The sequence below is a fragment of the Aricia agestis genome, chromosome 11 (assembly GCF_905147365.1).
Source record: "Aricia agestis chromosome 11, ilAriAges1.1, whole genome shotgun sequence".
Taxonomy (NCBI): Eukaryota; Metazoa; Arthropoda; class Insecta; order Lepidoptera; family Lycaenidae; genus Aricia; species Aricia agestis.
The window spans coordinates 7,697,111-7,721,924 of record NC_056416.1 but is presented as its reverse complement, the minus strand read 5'-3'; the positions used below and the strand labels follow the sequence as shown (position 1 = coordinate 7,721,924).

Below are 24,814 nucleotides of genomic sequence, written 5' to 3'. Positions count from 1 at the left end.
GTCCAATGGCATCGGTTTTAGCGCGAAGCACTACGCATATATGCGGCCGCGGCATCATGATAAAACCAAGAGACAAAACACGATAATATATCATTCTTCTTCTTTTAAAAAAAATGGCTAGTACACTGCTTATAGCTTCAAAACAGGAGTTTTGAGACTCAAACAATCGAACGAGAATGCCGCATCCTGCTTTAACAACGTCATTTCTCGTTTGTTAGAGTAGGACGCGGTATACTCGTTCGATTGTTTATTGTCCGAAAACGGTTTCGTGGTACGGCACCTGTTCATAAATTGTCACCTGTCAGTGTGACGTGACTCGTGAGTGTCAAGCTATGGTGTCAAGCTTGGAGAATGCCAAATGGAAACAATGACCAATGTAACATAAATTTCAATGTACAAAAAAAATCGTGTAAAAAAATAGAAAAAACCTTTTACTATACGTTTAGAATAATATTTTATTCTTAGTGCAAGCCTTTCTTCGCTGCTAAACGTGTAAAGTTTTACATAAATGTAACATTTGTAAATTATTGTACATATGACTTGATTTCTTTACGGTTTGTTGTGTGGCTACTGGTTGCTGACTGTGTGGTATAAATTGATCTACAAATGAATCATTTACAAATCTAGCCTATTAGGATATCATTAAATTTGATAGAATATTAGAGTTCTAGTAAAATAGCCCAAATATATAAACATACATCAAGGCATCTTTCACACTATCAACACTATCAACAATTACTTTGCCTTACGTAAACATGGAGCAAGAAAGAGATTTTGAAATGAGTGATGGTGAGATGATGGACACAGATGACGAAACTGAAAAAGTTGTGGAACAGGGTCCAGATCCTAAAAGTACAATTGTACGTAACTTGTTTAGTTGAACATTTAAAAATTTCATATTAAAAGTAAATAGTTACTATAATTATGTGTAATATATTATAATTACTAATAAGTTTGTTTGTTTCAGTTTTATAAGGCGGATAAAAATGGATTAATGCTAAAAGAGTTGGATAAAATTGATGCCGTCAAACTAGAAGAAAGAGCAAAACGATTTGGTATAAACCTAAGTGGAAGTAGATTAGTGACACAAAAACAAATTGATGAACTTTATAAGAATTTCGGCATAGAAAGTGGAAATGAGAGACATTTTAGATTTGATGCTCTTCACCTGAACGGTGTGCATGGCCTCACAACAAAAGACATATTTGAATACTTACAAGATTATAAACCAGTGTCATTAGAGTGGGTAGATGAAAATTCTTGTAAGTGTTTTTGTATTAAATTTTCTTTTATGGTTGCACATGTATTAAGTTGATAAGTAGTCAACTAAATTTTAACTTTTTTAAGTGACTAACTATTTTAAGTGACTTTATTTTTAAGTGGATATCCATACATATTTATTTAAGAAGTTAAGCAGTAAGCTCTTTAGTTAACTCAAGATGTACGATCAACAACATACTTCTTACATTCCACAAGCAGTCTTTCTTTAAAATTTATTATTCAACGAAATTTAGGGTGAGTTTATTCCGTCCACTTCGATATTTTACAAAAAGCAACACACAATCGAAGAGAAGACTACTAATATTTACTAAAAGGAACACGACAAATACTGAACCCGAGTGTGCCACTACACTTATGAATTTAACTAAATTGTGCTTTGATTGTGTCTGTCAAAATGTGTCAAGTGACAAGCACCGCCCGCCAACTTAACAAAAAATGTTTGTTTGTTTGAAATTAATAACTTAAAAATTAGTAAACTACTTATCAACTTATTAAGTTGATAAGTAGTTTACTAAATTATGTGTAAACCAGCCATAAAATTTATCTAATTCCATTTACGTATCTGCTATACGTGGGAGAGCCATGCTTTGGCACGAATGGGCCGGCTCGACCGGATAAATACCACGTTCTCACAGAAAACCGGCGTGAAACAGCGCTTGCGCTGTGTTTCGCCGAGTGAGTGAGTTTACCGGAGGCCCAATCCCCTACCCTATTCCCTTTCCTACCCTCCCCTATTCCCTTCCCTTCCCTACCCTCCCCTATTATCCTATTCCCTCTTAAAAGGCCGGCAACGCACATGCAGCTCTTCTGATGCTGCAAGTGTCCATGGGCAACGGAAGTTGCTTTCCATCAGGTGACCCGTTTGCTCGTTTGCCCTCTTATTTCATAAAAAAAAATCTAGACTTCTTTTTATATTCCCATATTATAACCATAAAAAATTAAAGTTCTAAGAGTATTTTAACTATATTATTAAAAGTCACTGAGGTTCCTTCTTAAATAAGTAGTATAAAATATAATACATTTTTAATTTTACAGGTAATGTTATATGTCAAGACCATATATCTGTAGCAATGGCTTTATTAGTACATTCTAGAGAAATTATCTCAGAGGAAATAAAGGACATGATTTCAAAAAGATCTTCATATCATTGGAGGGAGGGGATGCCACATCCCCAAGTAGATATGATTTTTATGCGCTTTGCAACAAATAGTGACAAAAAGAATCCAAAGAAAGTTCCAGAACAAAAGTTGAAATCTAGGGTTTTTGAGAGAATGGATGTTAATTATGGACAAACTAAAAATCCTTGGGGTGATCTATGTCAATCTTGGGGAGTTTATGATCATCAAGAAATATTTCAAAGAAGACTAGTTAATAATAAGGAAGAAAGCTTTGAAACTAATTCTGACGAAGAGAGGCCATATAAGCCAATTAAAATAAAAAATGAGAAGCTTGCTAAGAGGCTTGGGAAACGTAATCATATTCCTAGTGATGAGATTGACAGTGATTCAGATTCAGAATGGAAGTCAAAATCAAAAACTCCTAGAATGCGAATGCATGCTGATGATGAAGAGTCAAAAATTAAAAAAATATCACAAGTGGAAAAGAATGATGAAGATGAAGATGATGATGATGAGAGAGACTTTGCACCATTGTCTATTGAGGTTTTAAATAAGAAGAGTATATTCAGGCCAAGAGAAAGTAAAGTTTTGTCAGAAAAATTTAAGAGAACACCCCAAAAGATTACTGCTAGTATTCAATCACGATTAGGGGTTAAGGTTGCCACTGATGCTGACTTATCAAGTGAGGATTCCCTATCAGATTCTGATCACAATGTTATGAGTCGAGTACAAAAAGTAAAAAAAGGTCACAGCAATAGTGTGTGGTCTAGATTAGAAGTTAAGGCGAGCAATTCTACTGAGCATGATTTACGTCAAATGTTAAAAACGAAAAAAAATAAATCAAATGAATCAACAAGTCTGAAATCAAATGACCTCAGAAAGAGATTGGGGAAACCAAAAACAAATTTACGTATAGAAATCGACAATAGCTAAATAATGAAAATAATTATATAAGTAAATAAATATTTTTTTTTTAAACAAGGCTTTTTTATTGTTTATTTTATTAATAAGAAAAATATTAGAATAAGTGGGTAGGTCTAAAAAATTTAACACAAACACCTCTTAATATGTTATGTGCTCCTGATACTTCATAGTTTAAAACGAATGAGCTCCCCTATTAATTTGTCAAAAATTCATACGGTACATTAAGGGCTCTTGGTAATTTGCTCCTGATTGTTTCTACTTAATAGTAGCTTAAAAGTGCTTCCTATATTACATCCGCATACAAAAGAAACTTCATTAAAACACAAATTTAAGTTTTAAACTTTATTCAGAAATCAATTGCTTGTGCATTAACATTTCTTGGTGTGCAATATCAAATACGGTAAGTGTATTTCTTTTGTATAATCTATTGTGTAAAATATATTTTAACTGCTTTTATAAATGCAAACAACATATTTTAAAATATTAATTTTAAAACATTAACAACAATCCCACCTATTAATGTGCAATGCACAATTCATTATAATAATTGACATTTGAAACTAAACTATCCTAAAACATGTAGGATTTGAATAGGACATTTTATAATAGGCTAAGTAACGTAACAATGGTATGAAGGCGGTACATTGCAGTAAATTTGAAAATACATTTTTATATATGGAAATCTGTATTTAATATCTCTGTGTCTGTGCAACAGTAGCTCAATTTTCATCAAGAAAATAGTAAAACTATTGCTTAAAATATATTATAAATAATAATACTACAGTGATTTATTTTGGCGATAATAATATTATGGTTCATTAATTACATTCGAGATCAGTTTATGGTTACGTTCAGGACATAAAGAGATGCAATCATGAGAGAATAATATTATTATTTGTCATCATATTGCGTGCAATGCTGACGACGAGTAAGTTACAGAAACAAACAACATAAATTATTTTTATTAACTAGTGCCTGCATGTTTAAACTATTTGAGTATTATGTAGCGCATTATTTAATCAGAATTATAAACAATTAAATTAGATAAGAAATTCGGTGTAGTTGTCGCTTTAAATTAATTCGTTTAAGTGAAATATCTAATACATAAAAATAAGTCGGGTTTTCCTTCCTGACGCTATAACTCCAGAACGCACGAACCGATTTCCACGGTTTTGCATTTGTTGGAAAGGTCTCGGGCTCCGTGTGGTCTACATAGAAAAAAAATATAAAAACTTCAAGAGAAAAGCAGGAAATAGGGAAAATACTTTTATGGCAAAACAACGTTTGCCGGGCCAGCTAGTTATGTATAAATAGGTAAATCTAGTAATGTCACATTCTCTATAATGTGGAGGTATTATAAGAAATGTGAGATTCGACTATACCACGTATAATATTACCATACAGATACATGGTAAGGTAAAAATAATCAAAATTAAAAAATCATTAATTATAAATCCCGATTGAGTATTGATATAATAACATTTTGCGAGTATTGACTAAACAAAAGCAATTTTCATGTTAAAATTAGCAAATTATGTAATAAATTCGTTAAATGCGAATGTTTTTTGAGCATATACAAAAGCTTGTCTTTTTTCTTGCTTAAAATTAACTATAATTGTGTGAAAAATTAAACTATTTTATGCACATTTTAGATACACTACAAAATATATTATAAAATATTAATTTGTGCTCAATGTTAGCTCGGTATTCTAAATAGTAGTTGTTTATAAAAATTAGTATATTTGTTTATCAATATATTTGTTAGAAAAATGTTAACCAACTAATCCTAAAGTAATATAATATTATGTGTAAATGGTTAAGTATTAAATGCTGCCGAATCGGAGAAATATTTATTATATTCAATCAAACAATTTAAGTGTCTATGCCAAATAAGCAACAAAATATAGTAAGGACGGAGAATGATTTAACACAGAAAAAATCATGAGCTATCAGAGAAATAGATTATAAAAAATGCATTACTGATTACACTAACAAGGCTGTTGGCGCATGGTCAGAATGTTAACAAAATAATATGTCTCCATATCAGGTCTGGGCCTGGTATGACCGGTGACCTACCTAAGTGCGCATTCAAAATCAGATTGCCATCTGATTTTGAATCTATTTCTGTCATAGTATATTTTTGTAAAAATATAGTATTCTCTTTATAAATCAAATATAATTTTTTAAATCAAAAAGAAGATGGTTTAACAATTTATATTTAAAAAGTATAAACTAAACATCTGTTAGCCGGCGCGGCCCCTAGACGATCAATAATTGTATTGTGAAATATCACGCTTCAATTTTATTGAACAGTTTATTTGACAATTAGACTAAAGGCGCGCGATGTTCAATATCAACCCTAGACGGTCAAAAATACGTGATACTAGCTGACCCGGTGAACTTCGTATCACTTTAAAACCTTCCCTGGACTTCTACGAATATTTTAAGACTAAAATTAGCCCAATCCATTCAGCCGTTTTCGAGTTTTAGCGTTACTAACAAAAACGAAAATGCATTTTTATATAAATAGATTGCGCAATAAAATTAATCGTCTAGGGGCTTATACAAAAGGGTGGACTTCATTCTGATTACAAATACCAAATACTTTATCTACATATAACATAGTAACCAATCTTTTTATTCTTCATACTTAGTATTAAATATTAATTAAACTTTTGATATTGTGTTCTCTTTAGAGATATTTCATATTTATATAACTTATAACTATACAATTTAGTGGAATGTCTCAGTCTTCTTAAGTACTTTCCTTTGTAAGCCTTTAAGTAGTTTTTCGATTTTTATTCTACCCAGTGCTGTATGATAATGCTTTCTACGTAGCGGGCATATAATATTTTATATTATAAAATACATACATTTGTTATTAACGATATTAAGTTACTTGGGTTTCTTTTCTTTTTCCGGTTTTTCGTCAGTTTTCTTTTTCGCGATAAGTGTATGTTTCGCTTTTTTCAGTTGCTTCTTAACTTTATCCTTGACTTTGCTCTTCTTGACCGGTGACACGGCATCGGCAGATTTCATCGACGAACTGTTCGACTCACTGTTACGTTGAGCTGAAATAAAATACGATTTTAAGCAATATTCGAGATCGGTAATAAAGCAAACGTATTTTGAACCAGACGTTTCATAGGCACAGACGATTTAGAGACCGCGATGGATCAGTAAAATGGAGGGGAAGGCGTAATGTTCGATTTTTTTTTTGAAATCAGGGGGCAAACGAGCAAACGGGTCACCTGATGGAAAGCAACTTCCGTCACCCATGGACACTCGCAGGATCAGAAGAGCTGCGAGTGCGTTGCCGGCCTTTTAAGAGGGAACAGGGTAATAGGGGAGGGTAAGGAAGGAAAGGGAAGGGAATAGGGGAGGGGATTGGGCCTCCGGTTAACTCACTCACTCGGCGAAACTTGGGGGGGGGGAGGCGAAGAGTGAGTGCTACAAGTAGACCAATGGTAAGTCGAGTATAGGTTACTTTGTAAGTACGTTACTGGTAGACATTTACTTCAGATTTGCCGAGCGAACTGAAAGGGCCTCAACACACTAAGCGATTGGCGACTTGGGGGCGCAAATCCGGATGGGCATGCAGCGAACACGTCGCGGACGCGCTACGAGACGGCAGCGTTCTGCGCTTTGATACCGACCCTACCATCCCTCTGGAGGCAAATGATATATCTAAAACCCTAATTTAACCTCGACATCGCAAAATTGAAGACAATTTCTTATATCTACATATTATGTATGTATACAGTATGTAGGTATATGTCATACACGCTACGGTTTACCGGAGAGGTCTACCTACGCCGTCGACCGGAGCAATATCGAAAATCAATTCTTTCGACTGACACCTGCGCAGGTAGACCTCTCCGCTAAACGGTAGCGTGTATGGCGTATATAAGGTTACGCAGTCAGTCTGACATCAGTTTAGTCCATCAGTCTGATCCAGATTGACGAAAGAATGATCGTGTAACCGTGTGATTGACGGACTGATCATTTTTTAAGTAACACTACTTCACGCACGCTTGACTTGGGGAGTAAGCTGGCAAATGCGTGACGAAAGCGTTACGAAAAGTGTGATAGGGTGAGGCGAACGGAGAGGCGCGCGCGCACATTTTCTCAAAACTTTTGAACGCATGCTCGACTTGGGTTGGGGAGTAAGGGTCCCCGCAGACTTACAATTTAAAGTTGGCCGACTATCGTAACCACAGACATAGATCAAGATAGAAGCGCCATACGCTCGTGTTCATACAAATTAGAGCGGCATGGCGCTTCTATCTTGATCTATTTCTGTGGTTTGTACGATAGTCGGCCAACTTTAAATTGTAAGTCTGCGGTGACACTTAGCCGGTAAATGCGTGACGAGAACGTTACGAAAGTGTGATCGAACGAGGCGAATGGAGAGGTGCGCGCGAACATTTTCTTCTTCTTTCAATATACACACATATAGATGGAGTTCAAGAAGTTTTACTTCAGGTGCGTGGTCTAAAGTACACTCGTTTTGTTTTTCATGTACGAAACGGCCATCATCCTGGCGTCAGGATACTGTTGGACTAAACTGATGCCAAACTAGTCGTGTAACCCTAATCTAAGAGTTGTGTCAAGTGACCTCGTCTGCTGGCGATGCAGGCGGCGATGGCGCGGTCCTCGCGCGTCTCGCGGCGTCGCTCGGCGTCGAGCTGCTGCACCAGCTCGTCGCGCTGCCGCACGCACTCCACCAGCCGGCACACCAGCTGCTCCTCGCGCGCCTGCCGGAACAGGACATTACTTTTGTACCCTTCCATACATGCCCAGAAAAAGTGCGTAACGAAGTGCCCGCTCGCGCTCTATTTATATTCAAATAATATGTCTTAACAGCAGCCTTATTCTCGAAACTGATATCAGCAGATTGATATCAGTTTCGGGAATAAGGCTCACGAGTTTCATAACGTGGAGCGGAGAGAGTTGCGGGGTGAGAGAGAGCATTCAATTTGTTTCTTATTTTTACCTCACCTTCAATACTATTGTGAGATACTCTTAAGTTAAAAACCAGAATTCGAAGCCTAGAATCCCCTCCCCCCAAGACCTATCCCCCCCCCCCATGTAAAATCCTGGCTACGCCCATGAATAGGAACGCACAATATGCATGTCTAATACCCGGTTTGTGAGCTTTTCGGCAAGAGTTTATCTTTTAACTGGCGCTTTTGATTGGCTTACGTTGAAACACTCAGAACTTACGTAACAGGACATTAGCTGTTACTGTTTATTTTATAATTAAAAAACTATGTTTATTGCTTATCCTATCACTTGAATGAGTTACACTCAAGGCAGTTCCTATAATATTAAAGTCTCAACGGCGCGCGAGTATTCTCAGGATTACTATTTAGGGCCGGTATAAATAGTCAGTACTCAAGATGCATCTCGGTCTCAAGACACGGTTCAGGCTCTGTGATTGGTTGGCTGTCAAAATTTGGACCAATCACAGAGCCGAATCGCGTCTTGAGACCGGGTCGCATCTTAAGTACTGACTATTTATACCAGCCCTAGTTTCCCCTATTAACCTACCTTATCAGCGTCAATGCGGTTGACAGCGGGTCGGGACTGAATGACTCGTATCTCGTGCTCTATATCTGCCTGCTCCTGCTCTAACCGCTGTTGCCTTCGTCTGAAAATTTTTAATTGACTTTGTGATTTCCTATTAAGTAAATAAAAATACCCAAGACATATTTTACTGAAGACTATTTTTTTTAAGATTGTTTTCCATTATTTTAGGCAAAAGGCCTCCTCCAGGGCTAGGCTACCTTTCTCTGTTCCTCCCCAGTCAAGTCCAGGTGCTTGCTTCATATTTTATCTCATTTGCGTTTCCACCTAAATATTTTTTGTTTTAAACTGTTACAAGCTGCATCTAAATAATATCTTTATTTTGTAGTTTTTATTATTCGTAGTTATTTTAGATATTATATTGTTATCGCGCCTCACGCCGATCACGGCAGGAGTCACGTTTCGACGCATGAGGCGTGACCGGTGACACTCATCAGTCATCATACAACAAATGCAAATTATATAGGAAATTGTCATTCCAGTGCTGACGTCGTAAATGTACCGCATGTATCGTGCAAATAAATTGGCTACTTAACTTTGCACTATGTTGTTCAAGCTCCGAAGAACAAATAAAAAATATACCTACACTACTACGATACATACTACTGAAGCAAATTTTGATGGACAAATATAGAGAAAACAGTTACAAACATATTTTATCAGGGCCTAATATGGTTTCGTAGAAAGTAGAAACATTTAGCGACAAGTTCTCCTCTACTATTCTATGTAACAGGTTCATTCCTTGTTAGATCCAGTCAGTTTCTTATTATTTAAACTACAAAATGTATGCTACACGAGCATACATTTTGTAGTTTAATACAAGTATGAAATATCACGAGAATACCATTTTAGAGTCCTGCAAAATATTGTTTGTATGAATTTATATGATGTGCTAAGGCCCACTACGCCGTACGCGGCACAAAACGTCGGTGCTATGGAACGTAAAGCGTAATGTCACTCAGCTCATTGCTCGCGTTAGGGCGCGTTTATTGCAACGAATTTAGTGCATTCTTTTTGTAGCCAACTTCATACTTTTTAAAATAATGGATTGAACAAACGAAATTAAATCTTAAACACATTAAAATAAGTTTCTAAACTGCGAGAGGTCGAGTACAGTCAGGTGGCTCGATATCGAGCCGGTGGGGTTCGAGAGGTTAATAGTATAATTATTGTACTCACATATACATGAGTTCTGTCTGTTTCCGAAACAGGTCGTTCTTCTCATTGACCAGCTCGCACAGCTGGATCACCAGGTCCTCTATCTCCTCCGGGGACGCGGTGGGACCGTCCTCACCTGGGGACAGTCGAGTATGATACCTAATCCTACACATTACTCAAAGGAATTTATTCGGGCAAAAAAAAAACAAAAATAATTACAAATGTTATTTTGTTTTTCTTGTCTTTTCTTTATGTAGACAATTATTCATTTGCAGACTAGATAGATTTTGCCACATCTTATAGAAAAACCATAAACTTATATTAAAGTGAAATCTGAAGTGCTATACAGCGACGTGCATTGCTTTAAAAATGTGACGATGTGCTTTCGTGAAAAAGGAATAGAAGAAAAAGAAAAAGATCTTATAATTTTATGAATTTCGCAACATATTCCAGTACTTTCTACTTTTTTTTTTGACAAGGGTAAATGTATTTTGTATCTGTTGCGACCTGAGGTGTACCGCAGGATGAGGTTTGACGCTTTATACTTATCAAGAGGTTTACCTACTACTACTTTTAATAATTTATAATTATATTCTTGGGCTTAGCAATTGACAGCTACATAATAATATTCAACTAATAGAATTAGACTAACATACTTAGCATGACCAAAGTAGAAAGTCTCCTTTTTTAGGGTTCTGTAGTGAACCCTTATAGTTTTGGTCTGTCCGTCCGTCTGTTCGCGGTTTTGCTCAGAGACTATAGGACCTACAAAGCTGTAATATTTTGGCATGAATGCACATAATATTAATGATGCCGACAAAATTATACATGAAATCTTAATTTTTATCATGGTACCTTCCCTACACATTAAGCGGGGACGAAGTTTTTTTCGCGTCCACTCCATCGTGTTGGGTGTCGTTGGATAGGTGTTTTAAAAATATTATGAGTATTCATAGATCATTTTCCGATTTAGGGATCCATTTGTGAAATATTAAGTTTTAGTGGAAAAAATCGTTAGAGTCCAGTGTCCCCCCCTTCTACCAGCTAAACGGTGGCTTCTGGAAATGTGAAAAAATTCACGGGATTAGGAAGTATGCTGATTTTAAAAGGAAAACTATCACAGCTAAGAAGACTTCATAAGTTATTGAGTAATAGTCGATCAACTAAAAAAATGTATTCGGCGAAGTACGAGGGCTGCTATTTATGTATCCGGAACTGGCCACTTACAAGAACAATATTTAAAAAGTAATTACAACATTTGAAAATAGAACTCTTTGGTTGAAGAATACATTTTGTTTCATGTGACTGTCAATTATTTTTCCATTGTGGCGTCATTTTGAAAATTGCGTGTCTTCATTTGCCATGGATTTAACGCGTGAACGTTTTCGTGCAATGATTTACTACGATTTTCGGCGTGGGCTAAATCAACAACAGTGCTTTATTCAACTCACCGCAACTTTTGGAGATGAAGCACCATCAAAAACCACTGTTTATCACTGGTACAGTGAGTTTAATCGTAGGCGGTCTATGCTCACGGATGAAAATAAAGAAGGTCGCCCAAAAACAGCTGTTGTCCCACAAAATATAGATGCTGTGCGGGAACTAATAATGCGTGATCGTCATGTTACATATCGCGAGATAGAGGCGTCCTTAGGCATAAGTATGACGAGCATACATAAGATATTACACGAACATTTGGCTGTAAAAAAAATATGTTCGCGTTGGATTCCGCACAACTTGACAATCGATCAAAAACGGGCTCGTGTCGATTGGTGCAAAAAAATGATAAAAAAATACAACCGTGGTACGTCAAAAGCCGTTTATAATATCTACACAGGTGATGAATCTTGGATCTATGCATATGACCCCGAAACTAAACAACAGTCAACGGTGTGGGTGTTCCAAGATGAGCCGAAACCAACAAAAGTTATTCGTGCAAAAAGTACTTTGAAGCAAATGGTCGCCTGTTTTTTTGGAATTAATGGACATGTGGCTACAGTGCCATTAGAGAATCGTAAAACGGTTAATTCTGAATGGTATACGACCATTTGTTTACCAGAAGTCTTTGAAGAAATAAGAAAGGACAACCGACAACGCAGAATCATATTACATCACGACAATGCTAGCTGTCACACCTCAGCTGAAACAACTCAGTTTTTGGAGGGTCAAAAGATCGAATTGACTGGTCATCCGCCGTACAGCCCTGATTTGGCACCTAACGATTTCTTTTTATTTCTATACGCGAAGAACAAATTACGTGGTCAACGTTTTTCGAGCCGCGAAGAGGCTGTTGATGCGTTCAAAATGCACGTTTTGGAGATACCTCAATCAGAATGGAAAAAGTGCTATGAAAATTGGTTCCAGCGTATGCAAAAGTGTGTCGATCATCGCGGCGAATATTTTGAAAAGCAATAAAACCATATTAAATGATATATGTTTGTTTCTTTTTTTAATTCCGGATACATAAATAGCAGCCCTCGTATAAAGGAACTTTTCGTTCAAATTTCTTTGAAAGTAACTGAGATGATGTTGTTAGAGGTGTAAAACAAAAATTCAAAAACTTGCGGTACTACGGAACACGTACTTGGCCTTTAATCTGTTCCCAAAACTCTACAATGAGTCCTTTCGAGTAAAAAAAAAATTATAGAAATGCACACCTAGGCGTACAAATACGCACCTACGTTGGATGCATATATTCACTATTCAGGTTGGTCATAGATTTTCATTGACCTAGTTATGTGTTTTAAATGACAGTAACTAGGCCAAAATTTTTGTAATCCAATCCATACTAATATTATAAATACGAAAGTGTGTCTGTCTGTCTCTCTGTCTGTACCTCTTCACGTCCAAACCGCTGAACCGATTTTGCTGTTGGGCATGGAGATAATTCGAGCCCCGGGAAAGGACAAGGGATACTTTTTGTCCAGGAAAAATGTACGGTTCGCGCGCGATAAAACGAGTTTTGGCACAACGGAGTTGCGGGCATCATGCAGCGAGTTATAAAGCCAAAACTGTCAATATATATCATTAACATTTCAACTTTGGTCATGCCAAGCCTGCTGTAAGAGGCGGTGCTATAAGCTGTAAGGTGGTGCGGTGTTTACCCTCACACTTGTCGCGGATCATGCGCTCCAGTAGCACGCCCTGCCGCTCCAGACCCAGCTGCTGCGTCTCCAGCAGCTCCAGCTGCACCTGGTTATGGAATGTAATCATTTGTCATCACTTTATCAATCAATCTTTCAATCTGACGCGATTATTGGAAATAAGGCTGTCCAATTCATCAGTAATCAGTAGGTCGATTTTGCTGGATAATATGTAGATGAATTAGGTAAAAAAAAAGTACAGTTACCCCGATAAACTTATTTTGACGAAATTAACTTGCAGGCATCTAATATCTCAACTTGTCATTTGTGTGAAATTCTTTGCCTTACTTTTATTTTAGTATATTATAGTCTTACGATGCATCTAGTCAGGGCCCCAGTAAGGGCTACTGGCGCCCGTGTGCAAAAAAAAAGGATTTTGGCGCCCCTTTAGGCAAATTTTGGGGTCCTTGGATTTGGCGCCCATAGAGGATGGCGCCCGTGTGCATTTCACACATTGCACATAATGTGGTAGCGGGGGCCCTGCATCTAGTTTAACATTTACCTGTAGTTCTTCGGGCGGCAGTGTTAGCTTTACCTCTCGTCGCTCGGGCAGTGGGAGCCCCGGCGCTGGCCCTTTCTTCCGAACCGTACCTATGAATAAAAAAATTACAAAAATATTGCTAACCAAATCAAATAATTTATTTCATCACACACTACGATCTTTACAGCAGCGACTACATGGGTTCTGCCACAGAAATAAATCAAGATAGAACCGCCGTTCTATTTTGATTTATTTGCAAACGCGCGTGCATTGCTAAGGAATCGCGCGTGTCAATTTTTTCTTTGCTTTTAGTTAGAAGAAATAACTTATCCGTGGAAAGAAATACCTCCTTTTGACCGATTCACTTTCGTACTTCTGTTTTTACTATTAGACACTGCACAATGAGGCATTTTTGCACAACCGCTCCGGTGTAATCAAGTCGAGACGTGCGCGCTGACCGAATAAACGTTCAACGAATCTTGCCCACTTGTGCAAGATTGAAACACGCGTACTCCACCCGTTTAGCCGTTCTATCTTGATTTATTTCTGTGGGTTCTGCACTAGACACCGCCTGTGATGCCTGTCATGTAGATTCCTAATATTATAATATGTATTGGGAATCTGAGGCATGGATGCTGCAGGACAGTGCAGGATTCATAGGAATGTGGCGCCAATTGTGGGTACCACCACAAGAAAATGTCACGGGCCACGGCGGTTTTCAACATCAAACTGGCAGTATTTTACAGCGGCAATGGCAAAAGGTAATCAAATGAAGGAATTATTCATTTCATCAAGTGTACACTAGAAAAAAACTATTGGGAAGTTTACAGCCAACCATTACTAAATTCAGGAAACGGCTTCAGGCATATTTACCGTTGAATCTGCACCACCTTGATCTAAGGCAGCAGTAGATGCTGAACATTCTACAAGCATATTTACCGTCTGTGCTGAGTCGCGCTGGCGAATCCGTGCTCCGGTCCAGGCTTTCAAGTCCAGAGAGTGTGGACAGGCTGTCCGGCGGCGTCGGCGCCACGCGCTTCTTCAGCCGCGGGGTGTGGCCGCCGTATGACTTCTAAACAACAAATATAGGTACCATCGAAGAAATTCACGGACCTACGTAATGACGTAGGTCCGTGAATTTCCAACCAACCATTTTGAACCAAATGTGGTCGGCTTATGTCAATTCAATGTTAGCTGTGATCGGTCGGATGAGTTTGAGGTAACGCGACCAAATTACTTAGGTTCGCCATCTGCCTATGAATTATTACTTCTTTGATAGTACATGATGAAGTGTGGTCACAGATAATAAAAATTTAATATTTTTAAGGCCACTGGCACTATAACTTTACTACAATACTAGCTATTTGACCGAGCTTTGCTGCATATTTTACCTGATCAGAATGTATGGTGGAGTTGTGTGAGCTGTACGAGGATATGCTGGCGACGTCGTCCATGGAGGTGGAGGGGAGGTCGAGGCGCTCGGCGATGGGGGGCGGGGCGGGGGCGCGGGGTTTGCGGCGGCGCGGCGTGCCCCCGGGCAGGTTCGGCGTACTCGTCGTTAGAGGAGACTTGTGCATACTTGAGCTAAATAAAGTTATTTTTTTACATGTGTGTTTCATAATCGCAAATATGTTATTCCTACGAAATCGATATTATCGTGAGATAGCAAATTTGGTTTGCTGTAGGTATGGGTAAGGCAACCATATAGTCCGTAGTGCGAGCCGGTGTAGATTTTATTGTATTGATTTTTTTTAATAGTAGGTACAGTTCTTGCAATCTACGAGCGCGCGTAGCCTTTATTTGTAGTTGTAATTGTGAATAGAAATTTTCGTTAGTGTGCGTACCTGACGGAGCAGTCAGTAGCGAGCGAGCCATGTATGCGTGTATAGATATGGTCACTCACACAACTAAGGGCGCTGCGCACTCGTAGATTGCAAGAACTATACTAGGTACACTTTTGGATCTACTGTCGGGTTTGTCGATGACCGTACAATATGAGAAGTACCTACTGATACCTAAAATGACACCTGTGTTATTTCAATGAAACCGACACTAAACGCCCTTCAACTCCGTGCACCATCTTTCGGCCATATTACGAAAATAAGATTCAAGAATTATGTATTGCGCCGAAGTGCGTAGTTACAAGCCCAAGTAAATTGCTTACAGATGAAACAAACAAATTTCATAGATAACCTACTTTGCCATCTGCAAATGTAACTACTGTCCCTTCACAAAACATTGGTCATTAGGTAAAGGTTACCGGATCAAAGTAAGTAGTGACACTTAAATATTTAATAAAAACAATAAAAGGCCTTTAGAATTTAAACGACCTTGTTGGTAAGTAAAAAATCGGTCGAAGTTACACTACTATTGTCATTGTCGATTGCGGTAAATCACAGATTTGTTAAAAGCGGAAATGGTGTTCCACATAATGACCAACTAAATTGCGGATCTATTTTAATTTTATCATTCCTGCATATAGATGGGTAAACATCTGGGCACTTTAAATAAATAATATGTTTTATTTCTGATTTCTGATCAAATATTTTCAGAACATCCTACGTGTTGCCTACCACCGGTTGCCAAACTTTCTGCGTTATCGACATAATATACTTACATAAAATGCCCCGGGCCGGGGTTTTGGTAATTTATGTTATTGGCATTTCCGATTTCGCCTTTCTGTAAATGCCTGCATAATATTTATTCCCGGAACCCAATCCAAGCCTATAAGACGTGCAATGAGATAAAAAAACCCCCCACACCGTATTCCTTTCCGCGCCGTAGCGTATTGTGCTAAATATTTTCATTAGCGATTCGCCTTGTGAAAGTTGAAGATATCATGCGTTTGTTCTCGTGATGGACGTTCAGAGCGACGTCATTACACAAACCTATTGTATAAACATCACGTTTTCTCAACATCAACTGGGGAACGAATAGAATTCAAAGTCGTACTAGATTTTGCCCGCAATTTCGTTGCGTCTAAATTCGTTTAACGCGCAGGGACAGTACATGATTTCAAGATAAAAACGTTAAACGATCCTATGTAAGGGATAGCCTGGGACCCAAATTACTAAATTTTATCAAAAACGGTTTAAGGTCTTAGGCGTAGAGAGGTAAAGAGTTAAAGACAGACACACACACTTTTGAAGTCATAATATAAGTATGAATAGAATAATAATGTACATATGGAAGTTGTACGTATGTATTTAGTTATTGATAATGTAGACATGTTGTTTTGCACAAGATAGGAAATAGAGCTATGGAATATTTTTTTGCTTTTGGAAATGACGCAAAAACATATTCCTAAGGGCGCACAGTGGCGAAAATACCGAAAAACATGGCAAAAACTAAAAATCTAAAAGTAATCCGAAACCAGTTTCTTTTTTTGTGCGACTCAAGACAATAGACCGGGCTATCTATCTACGTTGGAGTCGACCAACATCCCTACCCCTAGCTTGTTAAAACTCGATCCAAAGTTTGACTAGTCGAAGGGCGGATGCGTTTTGTGTTTTTTCAACTTGAAGTAAAATTATTGTTTTTTGGTATTTTCCTACAAATCCTGTTAATATCTGCTGTGGATTCCATTCCTGGAGGTAAGATATATAATTAAGTTTGCCTAGAAAGTATGATTTATGACACCTATTTTTTTTTAGGGTTGCAAATGTCGTAGTGTCTAATTTACTATTAAATATTACGTTCATTGTATAAAAGTATAATTTCTTGCCATATCCATCATTGAAAATGGTCATAATAAAAGCGTTATACATCTGTTCGCTAAACCAAGGTAATTTTGAATGCGACCAAACGATACACTAAAACAAAATAATCTATATAATATTATAAAGCGGAAGAGTTTGTTAGTTAGTTAGTTTGTTTGTTTGAACGTACAAATCTCAGAAACTATTGGTTTGATTTGAAATGTTTTTTCAGAGTTAGATAGTCCATTTATCGAGGAAGGCATTAGGCTATATTTTATCACGCTAAGACTAATAGGAGCAAAGAAATAGAGGAAAATGTGGAGAAAACAGGGGGAAATTATTTGAAAGGGCTTATTTGAACGCGCTAATCTCAGGAACTACTGGTCCGATTTGAAAAATTCTTTCAGTGTTAGATAGCCCAGTTATTGAGAAAGGCTATGGGCTATATTTTATTACGCTAAAACTAATAGGAGCGAAGAAATAGAGGAAAATGTGGGGAAAACGGGGAAAATTATTTGAATGGGCTTATTTAAACGCGCTAATCTCAGGAACTACTGGTCCGATTTGAAAAATTCTTTCAGTTTTAGATAGCCCAGTTATAGAAAAAGGCTATAGGCCATATTTAATTTTTTTTTGTTAAGATAAGACGTGCAAATTTAAAATTTTTGACAAAAGCGTGGCTTTCGATTATTTACATAACAGAAAATAACCATGGCCTAAAATATGTTGTCATTTAGATTACTGAAATACTTAATTCATCACGTTTTTTTTTAATATTATTTGAATAATCGATTGCCTTGCCCAGAAAACTGATCACGTTGAGCTATAAACTATTTATTCTTATTAGTTTAAACGTTCTCATAACAAATTAATAGAATTTAGGTTTTTGCCATGTTTTTCGGAATTTTCGCCACTGTGGGGCGTCACATTTATAATGTGTCCGTGAAGCTTTGGATAAGATTATGCTCAATCTAATTTTTTTTTTAGTATTGAGACTATAGAATTATTCTTATTATAAGTTATAAGATGAGTATAAATTACCATTTTGTAGTGGTTTCTTCATCAGACGATGGCTCTTCTCCGTCAGACCAAAAGGGATTATAAGCTTTTATTAGACGTTTGCTGTAAAAATATTGTTGTCTTTACTAATCGATAAAATATTTACTGAAATATGTCGGAACTCGAAAGTTATTAAAACTGTTAATATTAAGGAAACAGTTAATTTATGGTAAAGCACTTTAAATAGTGTTGGTGACTTACACAGGTGTTGAAGTTGCATTTTCTGATGTTGCATTGTTATTTGGATGGTTCTGCACACTTTGTGAAATTGTCTCTTCTTCCTCATCACTACTTCCAAAAGGATTTGTGCTTGTTTTGACTGGCTTTTCCGATTCTTCGTTCTAAATGAGACATTTAAGATATAAAAAAAGGATATTTAAAACTATTTTCTCGTTATTTCTAAAAGATGACTTAAGAGCCTACGGTCAAAACGCTAGCCCCGCCTACACACAACGCTATCCTCCAATCGTAATACAATGATTCCATGAATCGTGGTCTCGGGCAATGTGCTTTACACTGCAGCTAATAGTGAACAATATCGCGAAACAACGGTTCCCACATTATAGCACGAAAGTGAAGGTCGTAAGTCCTAAAAATGTTTTTGATGATTACTTAAAAATTGAATACACTACTAATATTTCCTTTAGCTATTATTTTATAAAGTGTGTGATTGTAGTAGTGCAAGTTATTTAATGATAGTAACTCAATAAGTGTTACAGATATTTTTTGAAAAGCCCAGAAATATTCATAATTTCGAAAAATAAAACTATTGCGTCAAAATAAGTGAATTGTGTTTTCCGTTAGCTAAATATCAAATAAATATACTATGATTAAATAAATCTCAATTTCATTTGAGTCAATCGTCTTCTGGGATCGTAATACTTATTAGAAAACAGCAAAATTTGACAGCCCGCTCTTAATATTAAAAATTACAATATCAGAAAATATTACCTCGTCTTCGTCTTCTGAAAACGGGTTGAGGTGGTCTGGATACTCCACATTTTCGATATTTAATTTTGTCTGCGTCTTTTCTACGACTTTATTGGATGAGTTAAGTTTTTTTCTTCGAGGAGGAACACAAATTTTTATTTCTTCTTCATTTGATATATTTTCTTTTGTGTCTAGTTCTTTCGTTATAGTTATATTGTTTTGAGCTAGTCTACTATCATCTGTAATATTGCTATCGAGTTTTACATCTTTTGATATTATTTCACTATTCTCATCATCATTCATCTTTTGATATATTTGGTGAGATTTGTCTAGATTATCCAATATCATATCATTGATATGCGTAACACTTTTTTCTATACTAGTATCTGCTAATTTCAAATCTGGAATATCATCTGATAGTTGAGTTTGTAAAAAAATAAATTTATCTTTGTTTGTTTTATAAACCTTTTCATGTTCACTGTTAAAAGAATTATGAGTTTCAGAATTCAAACCTACTTTTTCTTTTACATTATCAGCTACACTAATACTTTCCGTGTTTTGAGGTCCACTTAGTATATTGACCTCAATGTTAGACTTATTTATATTATTATGATTGTCTTTTAAACTAATACTAGAAAGATTTTCATCTATTTTATTTACATTGTCTTTATCAATATTTTCAAACATATTTATTTTCTCTGAAATAAAAAAGAACAAAATTAAATCCAGTCTTAAAAAATAATTGTTAGATAAATTAGTTATTAGTTCATTATTGTATAATGTATGGTGCTAGTTATTACTAGAGATTTCTTACTACATGGGGTATATATGGGGTATACATAATATCAATAATATTATTTTATTTGTAAGCAAATCAATTAAGTATACAAAATAAATACATACTAATATTTAGACATCGGATTATATGCACGATCAAAGTGCCGAAATATGCACAAAATATGCACAATCAAAAATCACTTATTATTAAAATCTATTATTTTTTTGAAGAGTTTCCGATGGTGCCGTTAATAAATGCGCCAATAATATTCATAATTGCATCTTTTTTTGCATCAAAGGATTTCTCATTCCTCATACAGTAACAATAGTTTTCTACCAACATCTTCCGATTGCAATCTTACTGCTCATGAAAGTTTATTACCTACTTTATGCAATTTTTTCTAATGTTGTCAATTACAAAAAAAAATAGTTTTTCAATTTTACATAATCTTTGAAGTATTTCGATCTATCGTACCTCTATTTCGTGACATCGGTATGTATAGCTAGCTTATATATACATAGCTAGTTTGGAGCCTCGAGGGCATAATACGACTGAAATATTTTGGCAAGTTTTGGCTGATAGTGCATATCAACCAAAAATTGCCAAAATATGCATGAACGCCTAAAAAGTGTGATTATATGCAAATGCATATAATCCGATGTCTACCAATATTATTTTATGTTCATATCAATGATTGTGTGGCATGCATTATTACTACAAAGCATTAACCATCCTATACAGGTAAGACCAGTTACCAGAACCACTCTGTCCTCAACTTAAGTGTTTTGCAACTACAGAGTCCATAAGTAGTTGCATTAATTACTTTGCCATAAAAGGTATTACATGTCCTACATAGAACACAAGGTGATCTGCATACATTAGCCTTCAATAAAATAATTCTCATGTAAATTAATAGTAAAAACTAAAAAGGCTTCAAATTAAAACTTTCTGTTGGTAGTACACTTGTTAAACATACTTTTGCAATCCGCATAAATTATATGTTTCACACATAAAATTATTATAATGATATTTGTGAGTAAAAATAAAACCTTCAATAATACTCAAGTACAGCACAGGACGCATTCTTAAAAAGAAACAAAGAGATTTAATACATGCCAAAAAAAGAAGAAAGCTATGATGCACAATATCTCACCTAAAATTGATTGTGGTCTTGACTTTAATTTGGAAGTGTTTGGCTCTGCTTGGGATGTCTCATGCACATCATTCGTAAAAGCCAGCATTCCCATTTGATCATTATTATTTAAATATTTAGACATGTTCCTATCGTTTTTACAGGAATCACAAGAGAATTTATTTGTTTCTATAACATGAAAGTTTTTAGGATTCAAGTGTCCCAAGCAAGTGGAACAACGGAAACATCTTCTGTGATATAGCTTTTGTGAGACGATAAGTCGTTGTGCTAAATATACAGGTAGTCCACATACAGTACATTTATCGAGAGCCACTTTTCCAAATTTGATGGGAGTCTAAAAGTGAGATACAAGACAAAAATTAGGAAAAAGTCTTAGAAAAGAAATTTAACAAACAGTGCAGTGCTTAGCGTAGAATACACACAAAGCCAAAGATGCACATTAAGGTGTATTCTTTTCACTTACGCTTGTAGGAGTAGAAGCCGCTGATGGAAGCTTTGAGTCTGTTTCACTAACTTTAGTATTCACTGAAAGGTAGTATAAATATTTAGAATTTATCGATAAACAAGAATGCTTGCCTGCCTGTTGTAAAGCTGACAAGTGCAATGAAAGTATACATTATATAATGTTCTAAATCTTTTATTATGTTATTCAGTTGAGATGGCAAGTATTTCATCTTTATAATACACAAAAGTTTAAATAATAGACAATGTTCTCAATGTGGCTTTCAAACTGATTAAATTATTGATACTCACCTGTGTGTCCCAAACGTTGGTAAAACTGGGATAAATATGTCAGTATTGATAGTCTATCCGGAACATCATTTTCAACCATATCTTCTGGATCAAGAAGACTGGGTATTCCCAAATGTTTCTCAGCAATATTATAAGCCAATTGATTGTTTTCATAAATATTTTCAGGATTTAATTTTGATAAATCACTGTAATTTAGTTGAAATTTAAAGTGTTAAAATTTTTTAAGGATTCATAATTTTTCAAAATGTATAAGAATTTGGTAAAATATTTTAGGTAAGTATATAATAAAATTTCAAGTTTCAACTTACATCAAATCAGGCCTAAAGTGATGAACTAGCGCACAGAACGCTATGCCATTTCTCCAGGAAGTTGTCATGTTATCTATATGAACATCAGGACAATCCTTTACCAAGCGCTTGCACCATAGCTCCAGAGCTTTAGTACCTTTTACTTCAGACATGTTAAATTAGATTTTATTCTTCCGACAATGCATAAATTTAGTTTAAAGCGATACACATCATCTTGCATTAGTCATAATGTCATAAATGAAAGTTGTCGAGATAAGTTATGCCGCATACTGCTTAGCAATAAAATGCACTGCTGTATTGATACAATTTCTGAAAATTAACAACTCAAAACTTAAAATCAGAAACAGAAGCACAGACAGAAGGCTGAAAGACTTTGATAAAAATTGTCTTGAACGTCAAAGACTGAATAAACTCAGGCAAAAGTTGGTACTTGCTACATATATATATCTGTGGTTGGTACAGTTCGACAAGAGTGTGTCAATGTCAGTCAATGTGCGCTGTTGCCTGCTCAATGAATAAGGAACCAGATGGAAGCGACATAACTACAAAAAAGTGTGGCCGGCGCCATATTGCCAAGAACTAAACATGGCGGTCTATAGTGATAGCCGATAGGACACTCGGTTGATATTTGTCGAGGATATCGATAAACTAAGATGTTATAATTGAGCGTCCTGTTATATTATATAATACACACACTGGCAAAATTAGCGGAACATAGGTAAAAAGGGCCAAAACTTGAACTCAAGTGGGTCGGGCTGTCTGAAAGCCTTTTTTATAGCTTCTAAACTCATTCAAGAAATAAAATATTGAACAAAACTGGCAAGTTGACAGGTTTTTATAGCAATTATGCCCTAATAAGTGTTTTTCGATTATTGACGTTGTAAGTGTTCCTGATAAGAATGGCGTTTTAGCGGGGTGCAAGGTGTGCTCAGCTCATTTGATTGTTTGGTTTTTGGAAGAACACATTGCTTAGATACAAAACTAGTGATTTCCCAGCATCTGCGACAACTAGAGTTGTAACCACGATAGAGAAAGGCATAGACATAATATATACCTAAAGACCAACAAAGAGTGCGAGAGAGAAGAAAATCCTTTATGGAATTATAACATGATGAAAAGAGAGAGGCAGTCTAATGAAAATTGTAACAACTTTTATTTGACAGGTCGTCAAAAGTCGTCAATCGTTTTTATGCCCTTTCGGTATTTGCAATATATCGTATGTTATTTTCAACAAATACTATTATATATAACAATAATAACTTGTGCTGTGAGTGATTGCAGTGTAAATCATAAGAATAATCCTGAAAAATATACATTTCACCCGTAATTAATCTTCATGTCCTAATTGCTACGATGTGTTTATTTTTGCTACATTATGGTCTTTAGTTCTCTATTTCAAATAAAATATTGTGAATCCTCCCTTTTACTTTCATATTTTGCGTAACTAAAGGTACTATTGTTCCTATATTACACAAATTTTGAAGAAAAATTTTTCATCAAAATTTCTTACATATACGCTAGTGCTTGAATCAAATTTATCGATATGCTTATCGATATTTTACAATAACATAAATCTAAAATAAAAATCATTTACCTTTATATTTATCACCTTAAGCCCGGCCGCACATTATCCGAAATTTCTGATCAGAAAAATTCGGACGCCCGGCGCAACGCACTCTGTTCATACATTTTGTTGTAAACCCATCATACTAAAATAATTTCTGACGTGTCAAAATGTATGAGCGGGGCGGGGCGTCCGAATTTTAGTGATCACAAATTCGGATAATGTGCGGCCGGACTAAAAGGACATATTATCTTATTTTAACTAATAGTATATTATAATATAGCTAATATAATATAACTACTATAATATAGAGTGACTCTAAAACTAGAGGAAGGTTTATATTTATATATCATAATCATTTGTTTTACAGATTCCCTAAAGATCCTCTAATAAGAGGAAAATGGCTGAAATTAATTGGGCGTGTTGGTTGGAATCCCAAAAAAAATTCAACAATATGTAGCAAACATTTCATTGAAAATTTTTAAAGAAAAATTAAAATAAATACTATTTTGTTTAAAGAAGCTATCCCAACTTTATTTGTGCCAGTAAGTTTGACATACTGTTGCACTTGTTACTGAAGCAATTATTAAAAATAAGCAATTATAAGCAATTAATGCTTTTTAGTTCATTTAAGATTATACTTATATGAACTAAAAAGTATTAAATAATCCTTATTCTGTACTCAATCTTCATTTCGTGAACGTTCTTGAACATTTTCTGGGACCATACGTTCCCATTTGAATATCAAGGAGTCACTTCGATTTCTCATTGTTTCCATCACCAGACCACCACTTTTGTTAACATGATACCTACTCGGAACAATACAATGTACAGCAAAAGAAAAAATTTGAAAATCGGTTCATAAACGGCGGAATAA

The 24,814-nt window shown here is 35.8% G+C and overlaps 2 protein-coding genes across 4 annotated transcripts; one reads left to right on the top strand and one right to left on the bottom strand.

Moving 5' to 3' along the window:
• The first annotated feature begins 406 nt into the window (after positions 1 to 406).
• LOC121732020 (nuclear cap-binding protein subunit 3-like) lies at positions 407 to 3,351 on the top strand. Its single transcript, XM_042121762.1, has 3 exons — positions 407 to 860; positions 968 to 1,262; positions 2,317 to 3,351. Exons 1-3 carry the CDS (start codon positions 756 to 758, stop codon positions 3,330 to 3,332), a joined length of 1,416 nt encoding a protein of 471 aa, XP_041977696.1. The 5' UTR covers positions 407 to 755; the 3' UTR covers positions 3,333 to 3,351.
• A 2,508-nt stretch (positions 3,352 to 5,859) lies between these two features.
• LOC121731775 (MICAL-like protein 1) lies at positions 5,860 to 22,823 on the bottom strand. 3 transcript variants are annotated; one of them, XM_042121394.1, is made up of 16 exons: positions 22,374 to 22,823; positions 22,066 to 22,250; positions 21,776 to 21,837; positions 21,313 to 21,646; positions 19,697 to 20,079; positions 19,403 to 19,666; positions 18,653 to 18,792; positions 18,434 to 18,514; positions 15,086 to 15,278; positions 14,634 to 14,766; positions 13,716 to 13,804; positions 13,175 to 13,262; positions 10,092 to 10,206; positions 8,877 to 8,976; positions 7,942 to 8,080; positions 5,860 to 6,394 (listed from the first exon to the last, which is right to left on the bottom strand). In XM_042121394.1, the coding sequence occupies exons 1-16, from the start codon at positions 22,523 to 22,525 to the stop codon at positions 6,219 to 6,221; spliced, it is 2,634 nt and encodes an 877-aa protein (XP_041977328.1). In that variant the 5' UTR covers positions 22,526 to 22,823; the 3' UTR covers positions 5,860 to 6,218. The 3 variants fall into 3 exon arrangements, with proteins under 3 accessions (XP_041977328.1, XP_041977326.1, XP_041977327.1); XM_042121392.1 differs by having other exon boundaries at positions 19,403 to 20,079; XM_042121393.1 differs by having other exon boundaries at positions 13,181 to 13,262; positions 19,403 to 20,079.
• Positions 22,824 to 24,814: the final 1,991 nt, after the last annotated feature.

Coding starts and splice junctions, on each gene's coding strand:
- LOC121732020 (XM_042121762.1), top strand. CDS start 756: ATGGAGCAAGAAAGAGATTTTGAAATGAGTGATGGTGAGATGATGGAC. Junction 861..967: donor CAGATCCTAAAAGTACAATT/GTACGTAACTTG, acceptor TGTTTGTTTCAG/TTTTATAAGGCGGATAAAAA. Junction 1,263..2,316: donor GTGGGTAGATGAAAATTCTT/GTAAGTGTTTTT, acceptor TTAATTTTACAG/GTAATGTTATATGTCAAGAC.
- LOC121731775 (XM_042121392.1), bottom strand. CDS start 22,525: ATGTCTGAAGTAAAAGGTACTAAAGCTCTGGAGCTATGGTGCAAGCGC. Junction 21,838..22,065: donor CCAACGTTTGGGACACACAG/GTGAGTATCAAT, acceptor ACTACCTTTCAG/TGAATACTAAAGTTAGTGAA. Junction 18,515..18,652: donor AATGCAACTTCAACACCTGT/GTAAGTCACCAA, acceptor ATATTTTTACAG/CAAACGTCTAATAAAAGCTT.